Below are 21,234 nucleotides of genomic sequence, written 5' to 3' on the forward strand. Positions count from 1 at the left end.
GATGTTATGAACACCGATGGCGTTTTCGCGAGCGTCGTTCCCTTGTACTATTGGTCGACCATGGTTACTTGTGTTGTAAGCATATTATATCATTTCGAGTTATATTATTATGCGGTTGTTGCTAGCTTGTGGTATTGGAGATTATAGCTTGTTAATGTGACGATAAGCTAATTGTGTTGCTAGCATGTTTGCGGTTTGTGTAAGTGCATGCAAGTAGGTATAATTATATATGTATTCGTATAATTATTGCATTCACTAAGCTTTGCTTACCCTCTCGTTGTTTACCATTTTTATAGGTTCGGTTTTGGACAAGGGTAAGGGCATCGTATTGGACTAGAGATCCCGCTTGATGCTAGGGGACGCTTTTGGCTTTAGTAGCTTTTGGAGTTTGACCGGTAGTTGGGTAGTTTAATCCCAAACGCCATGCTCATTGTGTAGTTTGGAACTTAAACTTTTTGGTGGTCGAAACTCTAAACTTGTATTAAACTTGTATTTTGGGTCGTGTGGGCCCCGCTTGTAAAACATCATTTTTATGTTTGATTCGTGTGAGTTTTACATATATGAGTTTTGTTGTGAAAAGCGTTCGGTCTAAAAGTGTCGGGAAGTCGAAGATCTTTTCGCGAAAAATGGACATTTTGGTCAGAACTGTCTCAGGCCTTGTGCGCGCCGCGCATAGGCAGTGGTGCGCGCCGCGCACCCTCCAGATCAGTTTTAAATTTTTTTTTATTCCGCGTTTTTGGTTGGTTAACGGGTTGGGTCGTTACATTAGCGCCAAAAACAGGTTCGTATTTTGTGCTTTTGATTTGTGATGTTTCAACGAAGAAATTGATGATTCCGATAGCTTCCATAGATGAATTATAACATATCTACATTTACAGAATCCTCCAAATCATTTCAGATCGATCTATGAACCAAAACCTATCTCGTTTCACTGTTAGAACAAATAATTCCATATTCCGGTGAAATTTTGAATTGAAGCTTTGATTTGAAGATTGACGAAGGTTTCTGTGATGATAATGAAGCTATAACACCTTTAGATTGGATCTAAAAGTTGTTGAATTCGATTTATGCTTGATTTGGTCACCTTTGGTCAACCTATGAAGAACATAAGCAGAAAATTTTGAATTAAACTATGAATCTGATCTGGATCGATGAAGGAGAAATTCTTATGCTCTGATACCAAATGAAAATGATAGATTTCTGCTCAGATTTATGTTTATTAGCTTGAATGAATATCACAGTTGTATGTAGGTGTTATAGATGATGAATATGATGATGATAACTAATAACAGTTGCAGTGATAAAGATGAATTCTGGTTGCAACAATACTCATTGCCAAAATTACATGAAGGCGAAAGTGATTACATGAGGTTGAGAGGAATGGTATGTGTGTGAAAGTGAAGGCGTTGGGGAGAGGGTGATTATGAAGGCTTAGCCTTAATCCTAAGCTAGGTGGAGATATCTATACTCCCTATTACATGTACAAATTGCATCTATTATTTAAGTCCTAACATAAATTGCTAGCGCGACTAGCTTGAAATGGGGCTGTCAAACCCAATAGATCTATCCATAGGATTCGCGTTCACCAGTAGAAACCAGTGATTACAGTTACCAGACTAGGGAATATTTTCGTTCAAATCATAATGAATAATTTAAATTTAATTGCCACTTGTGTCTAAACGTAAAACAAAATGCATGTAATCACACCCCAAAAATACTTTATAAAGTATGAAAAATGGGACTATAACTCACCTTAAAACAAATGAAGTAACCACACAAAAAGCGAACAGCAAACGAAGTAAAGTGATCAAGAATGATCACAACTGTGATGCCCTGTACAAAACCATCGTGTACGAATCATCAACAACAGGATCATTACATGGCCAAACACTATATGCTATTTCAAAATACGTTTGCATTCAAGATAAAAGGTGACATCATAACTAACGTCGAATGTTTTACATCAAAAGTATGCTTCAATGAACGGAAGCAAATATAATAGTGTGTGACCCTTAGGTCGTTACAAATCATAGTTTCAAAAGTAATTAAGTTTGAATGCAAGATAAAGTAGTTCATGCAGTGACATCTCTAAAGCAGCGGGTGTCTACAGCAAGACTAGTATACAGCGGAAGCAACCTTAAGCACCTGAGAAAAACATGCTTAAAAATGTCAACACAAAGGTTGGTGAGCTATAGTTTAAGTATAACAGTAATGTAAGGTATACCACGAGATTTCAGTGCTACAAAGAGCGTTTCAAAACAGTATGATAAAGTATATGTTTAACCGTAGGCACTTGGTAACTAACTTAACGTTTATACCCCCTGAAAGTACACTTGGCAATTGCGTATGTATACGAAGTATTAAACACCCGTTAAATGCTAGCGCTACTAGCCCAAGTGGGGATGTCAAACCCTATGGATCCATATCTAAGATTCCCGTTCACTGGTTCAAAAACCAATGACTAAACGTTATCGAGCTAAAGGGAATGTTTATGTCGTTGTATAACCCACACATATATAAGTTTAAGTACTCGTGCCTAGTATGTAAAACATAAAATGCGCATGTATTCTCAGTTCCCAAAATAGTTAACGTAAAAAGGGAATGCTATAACTCACAGTGGTAAAGTAGTGGTAAAGTCGAGTCAGGAAATAAGCAAGTACGTAGGTCAGGAAAGTCCTCAACCTAAGTAAAATAGTACTAAGTCAGTAAATCGTCCCAAAAGGTTTAAATGTATGTAAATTAGGTCTTAAAGGTCATCATCATTCATCATCAAACAAAAGGTGTAAAGTAAGTTTCGTTCATGAAAGAGGTTTAAAACAAAGGCTGACTTCGGTCAGTCACCACGGCCTCAATACCTACTTAAATAAGGTGAGACCAGTGGCCATGGCTCCGTATATGAGTCCTTTAGTTGTGACAAAAATTACAGAAGCAAACTCGTCTTCGTTTGACCGTGGAGACGGTCTAAGTGCAAGTTGGTCAGAATTTTCAGCACAACGTTAAATGGACATAGTGACGATTGGAGGGCCATAAATCCTAAACCGTAACTCGGATTAAGACGAGTCCTAAATGAAAAGTTATCTACTCGAACAAAGCTATCTGAAAATTATATTTACAGTAGCCCAGGTCGTACGGGTCAGATACAGAAATAGTAAAACAGTAGGTTTTGGTGGGTTCTTGGGTTCGATGCTTATCACGGTTTTCATCCTTGATGCATATAGCTTCAAGTGTACAACTCATTGATGTGTTTGCATCATCTTAACCAAGGTTTCACCATAATAACACTTGTGCAAGTCCAAGACATGTAGCACAACTCATTTAAGTGTTGCAAGTGTTTTGATGAACCAAAGTTACATCAAAGTCTTAGATTTAACACATACATGAAATATAAGAGTAAATTGAACTACAAACTTGAAAGTAAACTAACTAATCAAGATCTTAAGATGTAGAACATAGTTCTTAGTTAGATCTTGAAGATCCAAGACCCAAAGGTCTAGATCTAAAGTTATTAAGTTAAATCATAAGTATGAATACTTGAATCTTTACTTTAATGAAACCATAAGTTACAAAACTTAGATTATCAACTAGTAAAGTGTATGTAAGCTTACAAGCTCTTGATTATGACAAAGTAAGTAGACCATAAGCTATAGAAACTTAGATCTTTCACAAGTTTATGAAGTTATAAATAAAGAGTTACACTTCCATGTTCTTGAAATCTTAAAGTTAACTTTTAGTTTCAAGAAGTATGAGATCAAGACTAACTTGTAATACTTGACCATTTAAACCAATAATCATGAAATTAAAGTGCATAATATGAAGTAATAAATTTAAATAAACAAGTTAATAAGTTCATGGGTTTCATACTTTAAAGATTCAAACCAAAGCTTGATCTTTAAGAAAGTAAACTTTTAAGTTTACAAACATGATTCACAAGTATGAGTTTACAACACATGAACCTTAAATCTTTTAAACAATAAAGGTAGAACATAAACTAGAGAGTTTAGTTCTTGTATGTTCTTGGATAATCAAGATAATATGAAGAACAAACTAAAGAGTTTGATTCTTGTAACTAGTAAGTAAATAATAACTAAGAATGAGTAACAATCAACAACAATGAACAAGTAAGTAATTAATCAACAATAACAACAAGTAATGATGATGATTATGTGTTGGTTTAGGTTCGGTTTTGGCAAGAAAAGAAGAGAAGAAACTAGTTCAAGTTACTTACAATCTTTTAGAGAAAAAGAGAGAAAAGATGAGAGAAAAGTGAAGTATTAATGTGTGTTTGAAATGAGAGAATGGAGATACAAGTGATAAGTAAATTAAAAAAAATTTGAACACTCACCCCTAGCTAACCAAAACTAATGGTTTCAACATATGGGGAGGGGGAAGGAGTTTGTTCACTAGATCATGCAAGTTAAAGGTTCAAAAGTTGGATAATAGGTGCATTTGCATGGGAAGAACAAGTAACCATACAAGTAACAAGATCCCTTACTAGTTAATTTATTTAGTTATGTTCTAAAATGATACTTACATGATGAGTTGGGCTAAAGAGTCCATTAAAGATGTAGGGTGGGGCTTCCAAGTCCACTAATATTAATAAAAGCCCAAGTTTCAAGTAGTTATCAAATAAATCCAATTAAAGCCCAAATAATTAACTAGTAACCTTAGTTAATTAAAATGATTAATAAAACTTAATCATGAATGTAAATAATATTCAAAAATATTATTCGGGTAATGTACGTATGTCACAAAGACGTTTCGGGCATTCAAAGTCATGTATGATCAATCATGGTAACAAGTAAATGTAATAACATACATTCATTAAATTACAAGTATTAATAATAACAATTATTAATAAATAAATGTTGGAAAATCCAGGGTCGTTACATTACCCACCTGTTAAAGAAAATTTCGTCCCGAAATTTTAAGCTGAGGTAGATGGAGGAGTTGGGAAAAGGTGAGGATACTTCCGCATCATTTGATCCTCTCGCTCCCAGGTAAACTCAGGTCCTCGTTTGGCATTCCATCGTACTCGAACGATCGGAATCTTGTTGTGTTTCAAAGTTTTGATCTCACGATCCATAATTTCAACAGGCTCTTCCACAAAGTGGAGTTTGTCATCAATCGTAAGTTCCTCAAGTGGTATGATAAGTTCAGGTGCAGCAAGACACTTCTTCAAGTTTGACACGTGGAAGGTGGGATGAACTGAGCTCAATTGTGCTTGTAGATCCAAACGGTAAACAACGGGTCCAACACGCTCCAAAATTTCAAAAGGACCAATGTATCGTGGGTTTAACTTTCCACGTTTTCCAAAACGGATCACACCTTTCCAAGGTACAACCTTCAACATTACATGGTCGCCCACGTTGAATTCAAAGTCTTTACGTTTAAGATCGGCATAACTCTTTTGACGATCGCGGGTAGTCTTAAGTCTCGCTTGAATCTGAGCAATCTTCTCCGTTGTTTCATGGAATACCTTGGGTCCAGTGATTTGATTTTCGCCTACTTCGGCCCAACAAATAGGGGATCAGCACTTGCGGCCATACAATGCTTCGAAAGGTGCGGCATTAATACTCGAGTGATAACTGTTGTTGTAAGAAAATTCGGCGAGTGGCAAATGCCTTTCCCAGGCCTTTCCGAAATCGATGACACATGCACGCAACATGTCTTCCAAGGTCTGAATCGTTCGTTCACTTTGCCCGTCGGTCTGTGGGTGATAAGCAGTACTCATGTCGAGACGAGTTCCCATGGCTTCTTGCAAAGAATGCCAAAATCTAGAAGCAAAACGGGGATCGCGATCCGAGATGATCGATAAAGGTACACCATGACGAGATACAACCTCTTTGATGTATAGTTGAGCAAGTCTTTCCATTGTATCCGTTTCCTTCATAGCCAGGAAGTGTGCAGATTTAGTAAGGCGGTCAACAATAACCCAAATAGTATCGTATCCGCCCACCGTCTTTGGTAGCTTGGTGATGAAATCCATTGTGATCCTTTCCCACTTCTATTGTGGGATTTCCGGTTGTTGAAGCAATCCAGAGGGCCTCTGATGCTCGGCCTTAACCTTCGAGCAAGTCAAACACTTACCAACATGAGTCGCAACGTCCTTCTTAAGATTCGGCCACCAGTACCGTTCCTTAAGATCATGGTACATTTTGCCCGCTCCAGGATGAATCGAATATCTTAACTTGTGTGCTTCATCAAGTATAAGGGTCCGTAGATCTCCATAAAGAGGTACCCAAATTCTTCCGGCATAACATCGGAGTCCAGACTCCCTAACCTCGAATCGAGAGACAAGAATGTTCAAATGTTCGTGAGATATATTCTCCTCCTTGAGAGCCTCATCTTGGGCTACTCGGATCTGACTATTGAGATTCGAATGAATGGTGATGTTCAGAGCCCTAACACGAAGAGGTGTCATCCTCTCCTTTTGGCTTAAAGCGTCAGCTACAACATTGGCCTTGCCAGGGTGATAGCGAAGTTCACAATCGTAGACGTTCAATGTCTCGATCCATCGACGATGTCTCATATTTAGTTGCTTCTGATCGAATATATGTTGGAGACACTTGTGATCGGTGAAGATAGTGCTCTTAGTTCCATAAAGATAGTATCTCCACAGTTTGAGCGCAAAGACAACGGCTCCAAGTTCGAGATCGTGGGTAGTGTAGTTCCGCTCGTGAATCTTCAATTGTCAGGAAGCATAGGCAATAACCTTTGATCATTGCATCAGTACACAACCAAAACCACTCTTCAATGCATCACAATAAACAACAAAGTCGTCACTGCCCTCAGGAAGTGATAGGATAGGTGCGGTGGTTAACTTCTTCTACAAAGTTTGAAATGCTGATTCGTGTGCGGGTTCCCAAATGAACTTCTTCCCCTTGTGAGTCAGCGCAGTCAAAGGACGCGCAATCAGAGAGAAACCTTCAATAAATCTTCGGTAATAACCGGCGAGACCTAGGAATTGGCGAATATGCGTCGGAATAGTGGGGGTCTCCCACTTGCTGATAGCTTCAATCTTGGTGGGATCAACTTTGATACCCTGGTCGCTCACAACATGACCCAGAAATTGAACTTCCTTCAACCAAAATTCACACTTGGAGAATTTGGCGTAAAGTTGCTCTTGTCTCAAGAGTTCAAGTACTATTCGGAGGTATTGCTCATGTTCTTCTTCGCTCTTAGAGTAGATGAGGATATCATCTATGAAGACGATAACGAACTTATCCAGGTATGGCTTGCAGACACGATTCATGAGGTCCATGAACACGGCAGGTGCGTTGGTTAAACCGAATGGCATCACGAGAAACTCATAATGACCATAATGAGTTCTGAACGCAGTTTTCATCACGTCACTTTCCTTCACCCTCAACTGGTGATAACCGGATCGCAAATTGATCTTAGAGTAAACGCTCGATCCTTGAAATTGATCAAAAAGATCGTCAATTTGTGGAAGAGGATACCAATTCTTGATCGTTAATTTGTTGAGTTCACGATAGTCGATACACATACGGAAGGATCCATCCTTCTTCTTCACAAATAAAACAGGTGCGCCCCAAGGCGAGAAGCTTGGTTGGATAAATCCTCGATCAAGTAGTTCTTATAGTTCGCTTTGTAATTATTGCATCTCGGAAGGTGCGAGTCTATAAGGTGCGTAAGCTACAGGTGCTGCTCCTGGCACTAAATCAATCTGAAACTCTACTGCTCTCAGCGACGGTAATCCAGGCAATTTTTCAGGAAAGACATCGGAAAATTCGTTCACAGTTCGAACATCGTTCACGCTCTTCACCTCAGTTTCTACTGTTTTCACATGTGCTAGGACAGCAAGACGTCCCTTCTTCATAATCTTTTGCACTTCCACGCAACTAATGAGGTTCAGCTTCGAGGTACATCTCTCTCCGTAAATGATCAGTGGCTCACCGTCTCTGTGGGGTATACGAAGAGCTTTATCTCTACAGATAATATCGGCCCTTATCTTGCTCAACCAATATATACCGACGATCACGTCAAAACTTCCCAATTTGATGGGTATAAAATCAATTTCGAAATCTGCACCAGCTATGTTGATAATAGCTCCTCGACTAATATGGTCAACTTTCTCAGGTTTTCCATTGGCGACCTCGACAAGCATACTCTCTTTTAACGGGACTAATGATCAATTAATCTTATCGCAAAAATGTCTACATACATAACTTCTATCGGCACCAGTATCAAATAAGACAGAAGCTAATAGATTGTTGATAGTGAATATACCTGTCACCAAGTCGGGGTTTTCTCGGGCGTCCCTTGCATTAACGTTGAAAGCTCTACCACGGGGTGGTCCGCCGTCTTTTCTTTTGTTGGGGCACGCATTTCTAAAATGGCCCGTTTGTCCGCATTCGTAGCATTTTTTCGGTCCATTGGTGTTCGGCTTCCCATTCAAAGTGGTGACCTTGCAGTCTTTCCCGATATGCCCAGTCCGTTGGCACTTTTCACAAACAACGTTGCAATACCCAGTATGGTGCTTGTAGCACCGCTTGCATTGTGGTAAGGTTCCTTTGTAGTTCGGGTTTGAATTGGTGTTCGGATTGGGGTTTCCACCGTTGTTGTTTCCTCTGAAACCCTCATGTCGTTTCACCGGGTTCTGATCATAGGTCCTTCCCCTGTTGTTATCCCATTTTCGCTTCTCGCTACTCCCCGCTTCAAACTTAGCCTTCTCCGGTTCATCGATGATGATTTGGTTCATTAAAGTATGCGCATTGCCTCCGGGACATTAGGTGGCTTGGACGAGGTGACGTTTCCCTTAATGCTCTTAGGAAGTCCCCAGAAGTACCTTTCCATACGCTTGAATTCCGGGGTGACCATTGTCGGACACATCAGGGATAATTCCAAAAACCTCCGATTGTAACTATTAAGGTCGTTCCCAACAGCCTTTAACTGCATAAATTCGATCTCCATCTTTTGTATCTCGGTTCTCGGACAATATTCCTCAATCAGGGCCCCTTTGAATTCCTCCCAGGGGGTAGCAAACGCCTCATCAATACCTTTTGCTTGAGCCAACGTGTTCCACCACGTTAGTGCACCAACAGACAGCGTGCATGAAGCAAACATGGTTTTATTCTCCTCTGAACAGTTACTAACTCAAAACACATATTCTAACTTCTCGAACCATCTAGTGAGACCAACCGGCCCCTCTGTTCCACTGAAATTGTGAGGTTTGCAGCTCTGGAATTTTTTGTACGTACACCCATTACGAACGTGCTGAATAACCGGTGGCGGTGGCGGTGGAGCTTGGGGTTGCATTTTCGCAATGGCTGCGGCTACCCTTTTGGCAATCATCTCCTTGATTTGGGCGGTGGTAGGTGTTGATGTTGATCGTCCGTTGGCCATGGTGTTCTAAACAAAAATTTTGACTCAAGTCAAAATCCAGTATTCATATAGTAATAATACAGTATATGGTAACCAACATGGAATCAACACATCACATGTTTATTAAGTAATGCGATCCAGGTATAAATACCACAGAATCATACAGTAACGTAAATAGAACATCGTGCAAGAATTAAATAACGCAAAGTTCCATTCATTAATAATAATAAGTTGCATACATCTGTATAAGTTCGTACAATACATAAGTGAAACATAAAACTACAACTAGATCACATAATGAAATCTACTACAAAAGTCCTATGGTGAAGGTGGGTGTAGGATGTCCAATACATGGGACATCTGGTCCTCGAGCTCAGTTACCCGAATACGGAGGATCTCCACCTCCCTCATCAGTTCCTCGACCGAGGGGGAGGGTAGGGCAGGTGGTGCTGTCGGTACGGGTGGTGCTGGTGGAGCTGGCGGTGCTGACGGTCTAGCTCCAGAAGTAGAAGCTGCGAGGTGGTAAGACTTACAGATGAAGGGATCAGCAGGATACGGCACAAGCCGCTTACGGGCGGTAACCCTACGATGCCGACCAAATGAGTCAGTGAATGCTCGTCCTCCGTTGATCCCCGGAATGATGGTACCATCGAAGCGTTACCGATTCTTCGGCGGGGTGGAGGGTGGCTGAACAGGTCAGTCATCGGGGTCCTCCTCGTTGGAGTCATCGTCACTAGAGTAGTCTGTAGATGAGTCGTCGGATGAAGGATCATCTGAATCATGTGGAGGTGGCTGCACGGGTGGCTGTACTGGCTCCCCTCGGGCGGCCATCATCTGTCGATATCTGAAGGGTGGAATAGGCACGAGATGTCCATCAGGGGCGCGTCGGCACCAATGGCGATACTTGTTATGGAATGGACCCTCCCCAAATTCCGCGGGAATCACAACATCACCGGAGCGAGGCTGTGACCCCGAGGGTCCTGGGACAGATGGAGCTGGAATCTCCGGGAGGTCCTGGGCTCCGTCAGAAGTAGCCACTGGGGCGGGAGTATGGCTGCTAGCTCCGGAAGTCGAAGCGCCTGGGTCACTAGAGTGTGTCGCTGATGGGATTGAGGGATCGGCAACAGTGACAGGTGAAGTGGCTGAAGTGCCTGAACTGCCCAAAATGATAGCAGGTGAAATATCCGACATCTGAACAAGGAAAAATAAATTTTCCATGTCAGTAAGTCATAAAGCAAACACGTATTAGGCCAACAGTCTAAATCATGTATAACGGTAAATAGCATGGCAATAACAGTAAATCGTATAGAAGTAGCATGCAATCGAAAGCAAGCAATATCATGCAGTAGTGAAATCATGTAGTAGCATACGGCATATAGCTGTAAAAGTAAGCAGCAGCATGTAGTAAGTTCAGCGGAAACAAGTAAACTAGCAAGTTGTAGATTAGTCCTATTAGTGAATCCTACTCGGGTCGGTCTTAGACTCACTAATGCAACCTAATTCCCTACAACCAAAGCTCTGATACCAAATGTGATGCCCCGTACAAAACCATCGTGTACGAATCATCAACAACAGGATCATTACAAGGTCAAACACTATATGCTATTTCAAAATACGTTTGCATTTAAGATAAAAGGTGACGTCATAACTAACGTCGAATGTTTTACATCAAAAGTATGCTTCAATGAACGGAAGCAAATATAATAGTGCGTAACCCTTAGGTCGTTACAAATCATAGTTTCAAAAGTAATTAAGTTTGAATGCAAGATAAAGTAGTTCATGCAGTGACATCTCTAAAGCAGCGGGTGTCTACAGCAAGATTAGTATACAGCGGAAGCAACCTTAAGCACCTGAGAAAAACATGCTTAAAAACGTCAACACAAAGGTTGGTGAGCTATAGTTTAAGTATAACAGTAATGTAAGGTATGCCACGAGATTTCAGTGCTACAAAGAGCGTTTCAAAACAGTATGATAAAGTATATGTTTAGCCGTGGGCACTTGGTAACTAACTTAACGTTTATACCCCTGAAAGTACACTTGGCAAGTGCGTATGTATACGAAGTATTAAACACCCTTTAAATGCTAGCGCTACTAGCCCGAGTGGGGATGTCAAACTCTATGGATCCATATCTAAGATTCGCGTTCACCGGTTCAAAAACCAATGACTAAACGTTACCGAGCTAAAGGGAATGTTTATGCCGTTGTATAACCCACACATATATAAGTTTAAGTACTCGTGCCTAGTATGTAAAACATAAAATGCGCATGTATTCTCAGTTCCCAAAATAGTTAAAGTAAAAAGGGAATGCTATAACTCACAGTGGTAAAGTAGTGGTAAAGTCGAGTCGGGAAATAAGCAAGTACGTAGGTCCGGAAAGTCCTTAACCTAAGTCAAATAGTACTAAATTAGTAAATCGTCCCAAAAGGTTTAAATTTATGTAAATTAGGTCTTAAAGGTCATCATCATTCATCATCAAACAAAAGGTGTAAAGTAAGTTTCGTTCATGAAAGAGGTTTAAAACAAAGGCTGACTTCGGTCAGTCACCACGGCCTCAATACCTACAGAAATAAGATGAGATCAGTGGACATGGCTCCGTATATGAGTCCTTTAGTTGTGGTAAAAATTACAGAAGCAAACTCATCTTCGTTTGACCGTGGCGACTGTCTAAGTGCGAGTAGGTCAGAATTTTCAGCACAACGTTAAATGGACATAGTGACGATTGGAGGGACATAAATCCTAAACCGTAACCCGGATTAAGATGAGTCCTAAATGAAAAGTTATCTACTCGAACAGAGCTATCTGAAAATCATCTTTACAGTAGCCCAGGTCGTACGGGTCAGACAAAGAAACAGTAAAACAGTAGGTTCCGGTGGGTTCTTGGGTTCGATGCTTATCACGGTTCTCATCCTTGATGCATATAGCTTCAAGTGTACAACTCGTTGATGTGTTTGCATCATCTTAACCAAGGTTTCACCATCATAACACTTGTGCAAGTCCAAGACATGTAGCACAACTCATTTAAGTGTTGCAAGTGTTTTGATGAACCAAAGTTACATCAAAGTCTTAGATTTAACACATACATGAAATATAAGAGTAATATCGAACTACAAACTTGAAAGTAAACTAAATAATCAAGATCTTAAGATGTAGAACATAGTTCTTAGTTAGATCTTGAAGATCCAAGACCCAAAAGTCTAGATCTAAAGTTATTAAGTTAAATCCTAAGTATGAATACTTGAATCTTTACTTTAATGAAACCATAAGTTACAAAACTTAGATTATCAACTAGTAAAGTGTATGTAAGCTTACAAGCTCTTGATTATGACAAAGTAAGTAGACCATAAGCTATAGAAACTTAGGTCTTTCATAAGTTTATGAAGTTATAACTAAAGAGTTGCACTTCCATGTTCTTGAAATCTTAAAGTTAACTTTTAGTTTCAAGAAGTATGAGATCAAGACTAACTTGTAATACTTGACCATTTAAACCAATAAACATGAAATTAAAGTGCATAATATGAAGTAATAAACTTAAATAAACAAGTTAATAAGTTCATGAGTTTCATACTTTAAAGATTCAAACCAAAGCTTGATCTTTAAGAAAGTAAACTTTTAAGTTTACAAACATGATTCACAAGTATGAGTTTACAACACATGAACCTTAAATCTTTTAAACAATAAAGGTAGAACATAAACTAGAGAGTTTAGTTCTTGTATGTTCTTAGATAATCAAGATAATATGAAGAACAAACTAAAGAGTTTGATTCTTGTAACTAGTAAGTAAATAATAACTAAGAATGAGTAACAATCAACAACAATGAATAAGTAAGTAATTAATCAACAATAACAACAAGTAATGATGATGATTATGTGTTGGTTTAGGTTCGGTTTTGGCAAGAAAAGAAGAGAAGAAACAAGTTCAAGTTACTTACAATCTTTTAGAGAAAAAGAGAGAAAAGATGAGAGAAAAGTGAAGTATTAGTGTGTGTTTGAAATGAGAGAATGGAGATACAAGTGATAAGTAAATAAAAAAAAATTTGAACACTCCCCCCTAGCTAACCAAAACTGACGGTTTCAACATGTGGGGAGGGGGAAGGAGTTTGTTCACTAAATCATGCAAGTTAAAGGTTCAAAAGTTGGATAATAGGTGCATTTGCATGGGAAGAACAAGTAACCATACAAGTAACAAGATCCCTTACTAGTTAATTTATTTAGTTATGTTCTAAAATGATACTTACATGATGAGTTGGGCTAAAGAGTCCATTAAAGATGTAGGGTGGGCTTCCAAGTCCACTAATATTAATAAAAGCCCAAGTTTCAAGTAGTTATCAAATAAATCCAATTAAAGCCCAAGTAATTAACTAGTAATCTTAGTTAATTAAAATGATTAATAAAATTTAATCATGAATGTAAATAATATTCAAAAATATTATTCGAGTAATGTACGTATGTCACAAAGACGTTTCGGGCATTCAAAGTCATGTATGATCAATCATGGTAACAAGTAAATGTAATAACATACATTCGTTAAATTACAAGTATTAATAATAACAATTATTAATAAATAAACGTTGGAAAATCCAGGGTCGTTACAACAACGCCGACGTATAAATAAAGCAGGTCGAAATAAATAACTAACTTAGGTCAAGTCTTAGTATGATAGCTATAGTACTTATTGCAAGTAAACATAGAACAACACTCAACATGCTTCGGTTTGATCAGAACAGCGTAAGGACACGTATTTTCTATTTTTAGAAAGTTTCTATTTTAGCAGGTTTCCATTTTTAGAAAGTTTCTATTTTAGGAAAGTTTCTATTTAAGGAAATTTTCTATTTTTGAAAAGTTTCTATTTTTGGAAAGTTTCTATTTTTGGAAAGTTTCTATTTTTAGAAAGTTTCTATTTTTAGAAGGTTTATAAGTTACGAAAGTTTCCTTAATTAGAAAGTCAACAAAAGTCAACTGAAAGTCAAAGTCAACCGAAAGTCAACTCAAAAGTCAACCTTGGTCAAGCATAGTCAACATAAATTTTAAAGTATAAGTTATATTAATAATATAAGTTATAATGTTATTTAAAGTCGTATATGTATAATCATGTCATAACATAAGTTTAATTAAATTAAAATAAATTATTAAAGTTAACATAAGTTTAAATGATATAATTAATATAACATAAGTATTTAATTAATTAATTAAATATTAATCATAAGTATTATTAATTAATAATCATATCATAAGTATTATTAATTAATAATGAATTATTAATCATATCATAAGTTTTATTAAAATTATTAAATCATAAGTATTTAATAATTGAATTATAATTAAATAATAATTAAGTCTTATAATAAATAAATAATTAATTAATCTTTATAATAAGTCTTATTGTAATAATCTCATAACATAAGTTTAATACTTATCATAAGTATTTTTCATTAATAATAGAAATATTATTAATCATAAGTTTAATTAAAAGTTTAATTAAATCAATTGTAATTATTAAATGATATAATAAATATATATATATATCATAAAACTTGAACTTATTTTCCGTATTTTCTGTAACAAACTAAAAAACGTAAAACTTGAACTTAAAAAGTGTAGTCTCTAACTTAGCAACCTTGACTCCGAAATCATTTCGCACCTTGATGCCTCAAATGAATGGGAAAAAATTGCAGAAACCAGACAACTAACTGAATCCGAACATTAAAACTGGATAAATGAAAAGGCCCAACACATCAAAAAGAAAAAAAAAGAAAAACAACATGTTAAAACAAAAAGCCCGAATTAAATGGAATCTAGAAGGTGACGAAAACACTAAATATTTCCATAACTTCATTAAAAGATGAGCCAACAAAAACAACATCCGCGGCATCTCATTAAACGGAACATGGTCCGAAGATCCCCACATAATCAAAAATAAGGCTTTAAAATACTTTGCGACACTATTCAAATCCAAAAAACGCAAAGGAAATTGTCCTTTTGAAAACGACCCTAATCGCAATTACATAAATGATGCAGACAATCTCATACTTGAAGCTCGATTCTCCGAAAGTGAAGTGTGGGATGCACTTAGTGGCTGTGACAGCTCAAAAGCTCCCAGACCAGATGGCTTCAATATGAAATTCTTTAAAAAATATTGGTGGTTGATAAAAGAGGACCTCATCAAAGCACTTGATTGGTTTTGGTGCAATTTCGAAATTTCTAAGGGTTGCAACGCCTCTTTCTTCACACTAATCCCTAAAAAATCCAACCCAATCGGTTTCAATGAATATCGTCCTATCTGTTTAATCGGAAGCTATTACAAAATTCTCACAAAAATCCTCTCCAACAAACTCTCAAAAGTAATCTACAAAATTATTGGCACAGAACAGACCGCCTTCCTCAAAGGAAGATACATCCTTGACAGCGTCCTAATAGCAAACGAAATAATAGACGAATTAAAAAGAAAAAAAACAAAAGGGTCTCATATTTAAAGTGGATTTCGAAAAGGAATTCGACTGCATCGAGTGGGACTTCCTTTTGATACCATGAAAAGTATGGGATTCGACACTAAATGGATCAGCTTCATCCACGCATGCGTCTCCTCTTCTACAATCTCCATCCTCATCAATGGCTCCCCGACCATGGAATTCTCGCCTGGTAGAGGTATCCGCCTTAGCGATCCTATTTCACCGTTCCTGTTCATTATCGCGGCGGAACGACTCAACATTCTCGCCAAACGTGTCATAGCAAATGACCAATTCCGCGGTATTTGTGTTGGCCATGACAAGATCGTTGTATCCCATCTCCAATATGCAGATGATACAATCTTTTTTGGCGAATGGAGCAAACGGAATGCGAAAAATATTTCCAAATTATTAAAATGCTTCGAAAACATATCCAGTTTAAAAATAAATCTTAAAAAAAGTAACCTCTATGGGATTGGCGTCACAAAAAATAACGTCGAGGAGATGGCTAAGTATATCGACTGCTCTGCCGGATCCACCCCATTCACATACCTTGGACTCCCGATTGGGACTCCCTCTAATAAAGCATCCTCATGGCAGCCGATCATTGATAAATTCGACAAATGTCCCTCTGACTGGAAAGCAAAGTCCATATCATATGGTGGCCGCCTCACCCTAATCAAATTCGTCCTATCAAGTACCCCACTCTACTACTTCTCCTTATTCCACACTCCAGGAAAAAAATAATTAACATACTTGAATCAAAAAGAAGAAAATTTTTCTGGGGTGGTTTGGAATTTGAAAGCAAAATAAACTGGATTAAATGGGAACACATCCTCTTACCTTACGATAAAGGTGGGTTGAACATCAGATCTCTTTTCTGCAAAAACATATCCCTACTATGTAAATGGTGGTGGAGATTTTATAACGAAAAAAATGCATTATGGGTTAAAATAATTTCGAGCATATACAAGGAGGGAGGGGGGTTGTTACTAACGTTTTTTCTAGAAATGTTGCAGGTACCACAATTTGGAATGAAATCATCAAGGCAGGTAAAATCGCAGACAACCTCGGTGCTAATTTCTCCAACTCAATAACAAAGCGCCTAGGGAATGGAAACAACACCAAATTTTGGCTTGAAAAATGGTGCGGAAACGAAACTTTTAGCAATCAATTCAGAAGGCTTTTCATGCTTGAATCAAATAAAAATGCTTTAGTCTCGGAACGCATATCGTCTTCCAACTCGCGTACCTCCAGAACTTGGAATTGGAATCGAGAACCTTACGGACGATCACTGAACGAAGTGTCAGAACTAAACAACCTTCTTTCTTCAATTAACCTTTTTGATAACCCCGATACTTGGAAGTGGAACTTTGATAATTCCGGATTGTTCACTATAAAATCCCTCTCATCAATTCTCGACAATCTCAAACTCGAAACACCTACCTCAACCTTCAAAACACCAAGAAACAAACTCATACTGAAAAAAATCAACATATTCATTTGGAGGGTCATACTAGGTAGAATCCCAACTAGAGTTAAACTCGACAAGCGAAACATCGATCTCGATACCATACTTTGTCCACTTTGCAACTCACATGTTGAATCCATGGAACATATTTTATTCCAATGCACTATAACTGAAGCAACTTGGAACTCAATCCTAGCTTGGTGGAACCTCCTCATAAACATGTTCTCCAACCTTCATGACACAACATTAACGGATCAAACATTCACCACATCGACCCTTGGTAAACACATCTGGAAAGCGACAAAATGGACCACAATCTACATGATATGGAAGAACCGTAAAACCAAGGTCTTTAGCAAAAAAGATTGGTGTCCCGCCACTATACTCTCCGATATCCAAGCACAAACTTTTTCATGGATTTCCAAAAGATCGAAGAAATCATCATTAGAATGGCACCAATGGCTCATCAACCCATCATTTTACACATCCTTGAACATTCAAAGAATGGGTATTGGCTAATTCGGCCTCAAAGCTCGCATCGTCGCACGAAGACATGTCTTAGATCCCCATTATTCACTTGGTTAAATGAGTAGTGGTAGTCAACTTTGTCATCGCAAGTGCGGTACTGTCTGTCTACTCCTACCCAGCTTGATCTCATTCAAGTGCCGCAGTGTTTAATGTCTCTACGTTCATGTTTTTCATGTGTTCCCGTTTTTTCTCGTACTTTTTATATAATACATTGTTTCTCCATATTGTATAGATCATAGGGCTTTATAATTATCCATTATATGAATGAAAGTTTTACTTGCTTTTCAAAAAAAAATTTATTAATAATAAAAATTATTATTTATGTCATAAGTCTTATTTTATAACCATAAGTTTTAATTAAAAGTTCATCGGGTCATAACTTGAGTCCCGGGTATCGATTTTCGGTGAGTCTTATATATATCTTCACCTAACCAACCCACCCTACACTTTAGTACAATCAAGAGCACCCCAAGAACAGCCACCAAGTCATGACCAACAGCCACATTCAACTTGGAGCTTTAATCCGTTCAAAAACATATTTTAGTCATAACGGGTGATCCGTGGCTCGGATTTCGATGACCCGAACATGAATTTTCATCCAATCATCAATCCCAACACACTAGTACACCCTAGAGACTCCAAAAATGGTCACAAAGTCGGACCAAACCTGAACACATTCGTTTTTACATTTTGATTTCAATAAAACACCATTTTAATCATAACTAGAGCTCCGAGAATCGAAATAACATGAATCCGGAGTCTAAATTCAATTTCTTGATGAGAGGAACACATCTAAACACTTTAATTTTACATTTAAATCAGTTAAGTTTACAAAAATGGTCGAATAAGCTGCTGTCCCAAATCAATCAAACCGAAAACATGCTATAACAAGCGTTTCTATGCATACAATCAACAATCCACAACATACAAGTACTATACAATCATAATAAACATTAAAATCAGTAAAATAATGAAAAGATCAAAAATTTAGGGTTAGGATTTATACCCTAATCAAGAATCAAAGAGTATGAACGCGTAGAGATCGTTGTGTAGAATCCGAATATGTGAAAAGCCCTTTGATCCAAGCTATAATTGATTGAAGATGATGATGATGGTGTGAGGTTGGGTGACGGCCAAGAAGGGAAAGAAGAGGGAGAAAAGAAAATAATAGAATGCTAGGTTTTGTGAAATGAAAAGTGGAAACTTGCAAAATGAATCTCAAAATGAAAGGTTAAGGCTCTCCCCCCTTACATTATGGGGTTCAGCCGAGTTTTGAGAGAGTGGGCCCCATAGTGGGCCATCTTCATATTTTGATAAATTACATTTAGCCCGAACGCTCGATCGAAGCCCGAAACACGAAAACACTCTTACGCGATTAATTTTTCGGAGAGATAACAAATACGCGACGAATAAAATATATAAACACTATATATAATCATATGATATTAAAATATCATATTTAAAATAATTTGGATTTAAAAATTCCAAAAGTTTGACCGTTGGTTTGAAAACCGAAATGATTCGCCGGATAGAAAACCACGATACGTAGAAACGTACAATTTTAAATATGAATATAAATATTCATTTAGCACATAATAATTAATATATTATTACTAAAATAATAATATAGGTCATAGAAATGATGTGGTACAAATAACAATTAAGGGACGTTAAATAATAAACGGTAAAAGATAACGGAAAAAGTAGGGTCGTGACAGAATCTCTAGCCAAACAACTCGGAGATTTGAAGACGCAACCGCAGCAGGTGAATCAGGCTCAGGCCTGTACTAACTGTACCAAACCGCAACCTATTGAAGATTACCAAGTAGAGTACGATAACCCTGACGGATCATTCTATTACGATAACCCTGACGGATCATTCTATTACGTCCAATACCCTGCTCGTCCGCAAAATCCTGGATATAACCAAACCAAGAATAAACAGTTTCAAAGGAACAATCAACTGTTACAACCTCATTTCCGACAACCACCTTACCCTCAACAGTAATTAACATACGATCAACCATTACCTTTTGCTGGACCAGCACCCAAAGAAAACCTTCCTGCTAACCAGATTACAAAAGCAACTAACTTGAGTACTGAATATCAGTTGAACCAGTTCATTCAAGGACAGCACCAGCTGAGTCAGAGAACTGCATCTAGACAAGATCAGATAGAGGTACTCATGAAAAATCAATTCGCGCTACTGAAAAGTCTAGATTTACAGCTCGGACAGTTATCTCAACAACTTGAGACTCGACCACAAGGAAGATAGCCTAGTAATACCATCCAAAACCCCCCACATAGAGGAAGAGAAACAAATGGATTCTATCATACCAAATTAAATACCTGCACCTCAGAGGCGGCCAGCAAGGCTAAAGAATAAGAATATCAACACTCAGCAGCTGCCCAAGCCAAATCCAGTTCCTGTACCATATCTTGGAAGACTAAAGGAGAAGCCCAAAAAGCTTGGCACCTTCATGATTGATTGAAGATTCTTGGATTCTATGTCCATAGTTTCCAAACAGAATAGATACATACGAAGACTTCTCTCTACAAAGGAGCGGATGTCGGATTCCAACAAAATTCCACTGAGTGAAGAATGCACAGCATTACTCAGAGACTCTCTACCCACGAAACTAGGAGATACGGGGAGATTCACATTCCAGTGTTCTATCTACCAATCTGGAACCATTCATGCTTTGGCTAATTTAGGAGCAAGCATTAACCTTATGCCTTACTCTCTTTTTAAGAGACTAGAGCTAGGAGACTTGTTACCAACCAAAATGACAATTCAACTTGCTGATCATACAATTTGTTATCCCAAAGGCATAGTTGAGAACGTCTTGGTAACAGTCAACCAATTCTTCTATCTTTCGGATTTTGTAGTGTTGGACATCAAGGAAGACCTTGATTCCCCTATCGTCTTTGGATGACCGTTCATGAATACGGATAGGACAGTCATTGATGTTTACAATCAAACCTTGGTCTTACGATCACATGGGGAGTGCGTTACATTCAAAATTGACCAACCTACCTATTTATTTGAACATGATGAGATGTTTACTATTTCCAGCAGCCGGATCAATTCCAATGACGAATCTCCACCATTAGCCATCGACACATAGATGAGCATTATGCCACCTGAGTCACAGTCTGATGAAGATCCCGACATGGAAGAAGAAGTTCCCGAAGAAGAAATAGAGGAAGAGGAAGAATCCGAGGAGGAAATGGAAGTAGAAGAAATTGAGAAGGAGATGGTAGAAACGGAGGAAGAGACTGACATAGCCCCACTCAGCTCAGTAGCTATTCGAGAGCACCATTAAGAGATTATGTAGCTTAAGAAGGAAGATCATAGCAAAGGTTTGGTGATTCGTTTCCGTAAAACAAATGAAGAGCCGACCGATGTCAAAGATATAAAGATTAATCCTATCAGCAGAGAAGCA

At 38.0% G+C, this 21,234-nt stretch overlaps 1 protein-coding gene across 1 annotated transcript; it reads left to right on the plus strand.

Moving 5' to 3' along the window:
- The first annotated feature begins 20,355 nt into the window (after window positions 1-20,355).
- Window positions 20,356-20,724, plus strand: LOC139893525 (uncharacterized). Its single transcript, XM_071876694.1, has one exon. The coding sequence runs from the start codon at window positions 20,356-20,358 to the stop codon at window positions 20,722-20,724; it is 369 nt and encodes a 122-aa protein (XP_071732795.1).
- The last annotated feature ends 510 nt before the right edge of the window (window positions 20,725-21,234 follow it).

The sequence above is a fragment of the Rutidosis leptorrhynchoides genome, chromosome 1 (genome assembly GCF_046630445.1).
Source record: "Rutidosis leptorrhynchoides isolate AG116_Rl617_1_P2 chromosome 1, CSIRO_AGI_Rlap_v1, whole genome shotgun sequence".
In the NCBI taxonomy this organism is placed as follows: Eukaryota; Viridiplantae; Streptophyta; class Magnoliopsida; order Asterales; family Asteraceae; genus Rutidosis; species Rutidosis leptorrhynchoides.